Source organism: Taudactylus pleione, unplaced genomic scaffold (genome assembly GCF_031769625.1).
Source record: "Taudactylus pleione unplaced genomic scaffold, aTauple2 ptg000061l, whole genome shotgun sequence".
NCBI lineage: Eukaryota > Metazoa > Chordata > Amphibia > Anura > Myobatrachidae > Taudactylus > Taudactylus pleione.
In genome coordinates this window covers 1077498-1080700 of record NW_028284463.1, presented here as the reverse complement: position 1 = coordinate 1080700, position 3203 = coordinate 1077498, and the positions used below count along the sequence as shown (strand labels likewise).

The 3203-nt window shown below is 45.8% G+C and overlaps 1 protein-coding gene across 1 annotated transcript; it reads right to left on the bottom strand.

The window, feature by feature from the left end:
• Window positions 1–460: 460 nt before the first annotated feature.
• LOC148534918 (tripartite motif-containing protein 6-like) lies at window positions 461–2494 on the bottom strand. The gene has a single exon (XM_088464512.1). It carries the CDS (start codon window positions 2301–2303, stop codon window positions 702–704), a length of 1602 nt encoding a protein of 533 aa, XP_088320638.1. The 5' UTR covers window positions 2304–2494; the 3' UTR covers window positions 461–701.
• Between the last annotated feature and the right edge of the window lie 709 nt (window positions 2495–3203).

Below are 3203 nucleotides of genomic sequence, written 5' to 3'. Positions count from 1 at the left end.
CCCCCCTTGGTAGTGCCCCCACAGTAACCCCCCCTTGGTAGTGCCCCCACAGTAATCCCCCCCTTGGTAGTGCCCCCATAGTAATCCCCCCATAGTAATCCCCCCCCTAGTAGAGAGAGACTTAATAAAAAAAAAAAAACACTTACCTGAAACTCCCGCTCCTGGTCCCGACGCTTCCACCTGCTCCTCTGGCCGCTTTGCATTATGGGAGAGACGTCGTCATGACGACGGCTCTCCCATTACCCACTGCGGGAGCCGGAAGATGGCTCGCGCAGTGGGAGCAGCGGCAGCCGCTGAGAGTCTGACAGACTCTCAGCGGCTGCTGATTACAGCAAACACAAAGCTGCCGGCTCCGGCGGCTGTGTGTTTGTGCTGTGTAGCGCTGACCGGACTCCGTCCGGTCAGCGCTACACACGCGGTGCAGTCTGTGTCACAGTGACACAGACTGCACCGGCCCGCGGCCCGCATGACGCTGCGGCCCGGGGGGCACATGGCACATTGCCCCCCGGCCCAGCCCGCCACTGGTCATATGGTAACTGGCTAATTTTCAAAGCACTTTCTTCTATATCTTATATAATTTTGATGATACCTTTATTTTATTTTGCTAATTAAACTTTGAATGCAGAATAACTAGTTTAGAATCTTATTAGTAAGTTAATATTTTTTATGATTTTTTGCAAAGAATCTCCTTGTCACACTATTTACTCTATGATTGTGATGCAGGAATGGTCATACACACTGAAGGCAGCATGCAGGGGCTCAGTGAAGGTGGCAGAGAAGGTGTGTAAGTGTCTGATGGGGTCACACAGCTGATAGAAGGACAGACGTCCGGCCTCATAGTCCAGGTATATCCCCACTGTCTGCACACGAGAACCTGCTTGCCATTCTTTTAATTTTCTATGTATATTGTTATGACTTATTCCAAGATGTTTCACACAGCACAGGCTCCATGACTTGTCATTATAACCAATGAATGCATTATTACCATTTATCTTTCTCTCTATACTGTGACCGGCCACCCCTATTATCCATTTCTCTGTTTCACTCACATCCACTTCCCAGTAATGTTTCCCAGATGAGAAACTACAGGAGCTTAACACCTGCTGGACTATAAACCTCTCTGGTCCATCTGGTCTGTACTGATTTACATCAGTATAAGAAGCAGATCTGCGATTCTCTGATACAATGATGTGATTATTGGCTGTCTTTATATCCAGTAATATGTCTGATTTCTCCATCACTGAGAACTGTCTCTTTAGCTGTAGATCCATCAGGTTATCAGACAAGTGTAAAAGTCCCCTGTGTAACATCTGTGAGATTATTCCCTCATCCAGACATCCAGCAACTCTTACATCACTGATGACATCACAGCTCCTGTGACTGATGACATCACTTTCTGGTTCTTTCTTCAGGAGAGTTAATGGATCAGTGATATTACACTTCTCCTCAATGCTACTAATCTTCCTGGACAGCTCGTCCTTCTGTATTTCCAGCTGTGAGATCAGATCAGAGACCGAGAGTGACATCTGCTCTTCCTGTCTGGAGATCTCACCCAGGATCCCTCTCTCCAGAGCACCTAACTTCTCCCTGATGTCTCTAAACAGATCAGTGACTCTCTCGGTGACACCGGCAGCTTTTTCCTTCTCCTCTCTGCTGTGACCCTTCAGACACTGCACTCTCCTTTCAGTGTCCTCTCTCTCGGACTTAAGGGCCACAGTGATGTTTCTCAGTTTCTGTTTTATCTTCTCAGTAGCCACATTTAGAAGCTCCGTGTGGTGACCCCGGTGGTTTCCATCCACCCAGCAGGATATACTGATAGCGGCTGAGTCCTCAGAGCAGTAATATTTAGCTATTTTCTCATGTATGGAGCATTTCCTTTCTGTCCGGAAATCATTGGGTTCAGTTAAAATATGTTCAGTGGATTTATTGTGTTTAATTAGGTGTTTGTCACAAAATGAAGATTCACACTGCAGACATGTTTTAGTAGCTGGCACAGGAGAGTCACAGTAAGTACAGAAGATCCGGATCTCCTCCTGACTAGTTAGAAAAGTGTCCACAATGTTACTCAGTGTCCTGTTCTTCTCCAGGGCTGGGCGCTTTCTATACTCTGCTCTGCATACAGGACATGAATAAACTCCAGCCTCTTTCTCAGTATTCAGCGCTTTTTCAATACAGACCCGGCAGTAGTTGTGCCCACATCTCAGAGATACAGGGTCTGTATAAATGCTCAGGCAGATGGGGCAGCTCAGCTCCTCTCTCAGGTCTGCAGACGCCATTCTAAGGAACAGGAAGATATGAAACATAACTTTATTATGATAAAAATCAGTGCAGAGGGTGGGGCTGAGCAGTAATGTCCACAGTCAAATATATGCAGCATTGGAAAAGGGCATGGGGGAATGCAGTGGTAGGGGCCCATGCTTAAGGGGTGTGGTCAGCCACCAAAGGGGGTGTGGCCAGTAGGAATGGCCATCAGTAGGGTGTCCATCAATGGTTCCATCTGTGATTACCATCAATGGCATAGAAAACATCTATGTGAACCATCGATGGTTTGCACCCCTCAATGGACATAGCTGCTCAGGGCACAATGGGCCATGAGCAAATCAGAAATGGGGACAGAGCTAAGTGGCCACTAAGGGTAGGACTAAGCCTTGTCCCATCAACAACAAAACAAATGATTTGGTCCCACTTGGTCATCGATGGCAGAGAGCAAATGGCTCTCTGCCATCAATGGCAAAACCATTGGCCATCAGTAGTTAATCATTGATGGTTGTTAAATATCGATGGTTAAGGGCCAGCCACTACAGAGGCTGGATCAGCCATTAGTGAGTGAATGGTCTGGGCTCCTTAATAAATATGTAGGTCCGATAATAAGAGAAAATGTGAAAGTTTAGCAGTAACCTCTCACACTATTACATTGGTCGGGTTGTTTTTTCAAAAACGGGAAAACATCTGGGTGAGAGTTTAAATCGTGAGAGTTTCTTGAGTCTGAAAAACATGAGTTTGTATGTTCCTGGAGTCTATTACATTGGCCGAGTTTAAAAAGTGTCCCTCTAACATTTGCTAAACTCTCACCCTATTACATTTGGCCCATATAGTAAATACTGATAGTACATACATGATAATGTACCAGATTGGCAACAGCTATATACTGTAGTACACAGTATAATGTAACGTATGCAGTGTTTATAGTGTGCTTATATAGT

What these genes read in the sequence shown, in the direction of transcription:
- LOC148534918 (XM_088464512.1), bottom strand. Translation starts at nt 2,303, where the DNA reads ATGTTTCATATCTTCCTGTTCCTTAGAATGGCGTCTGCAGACCTGAGA.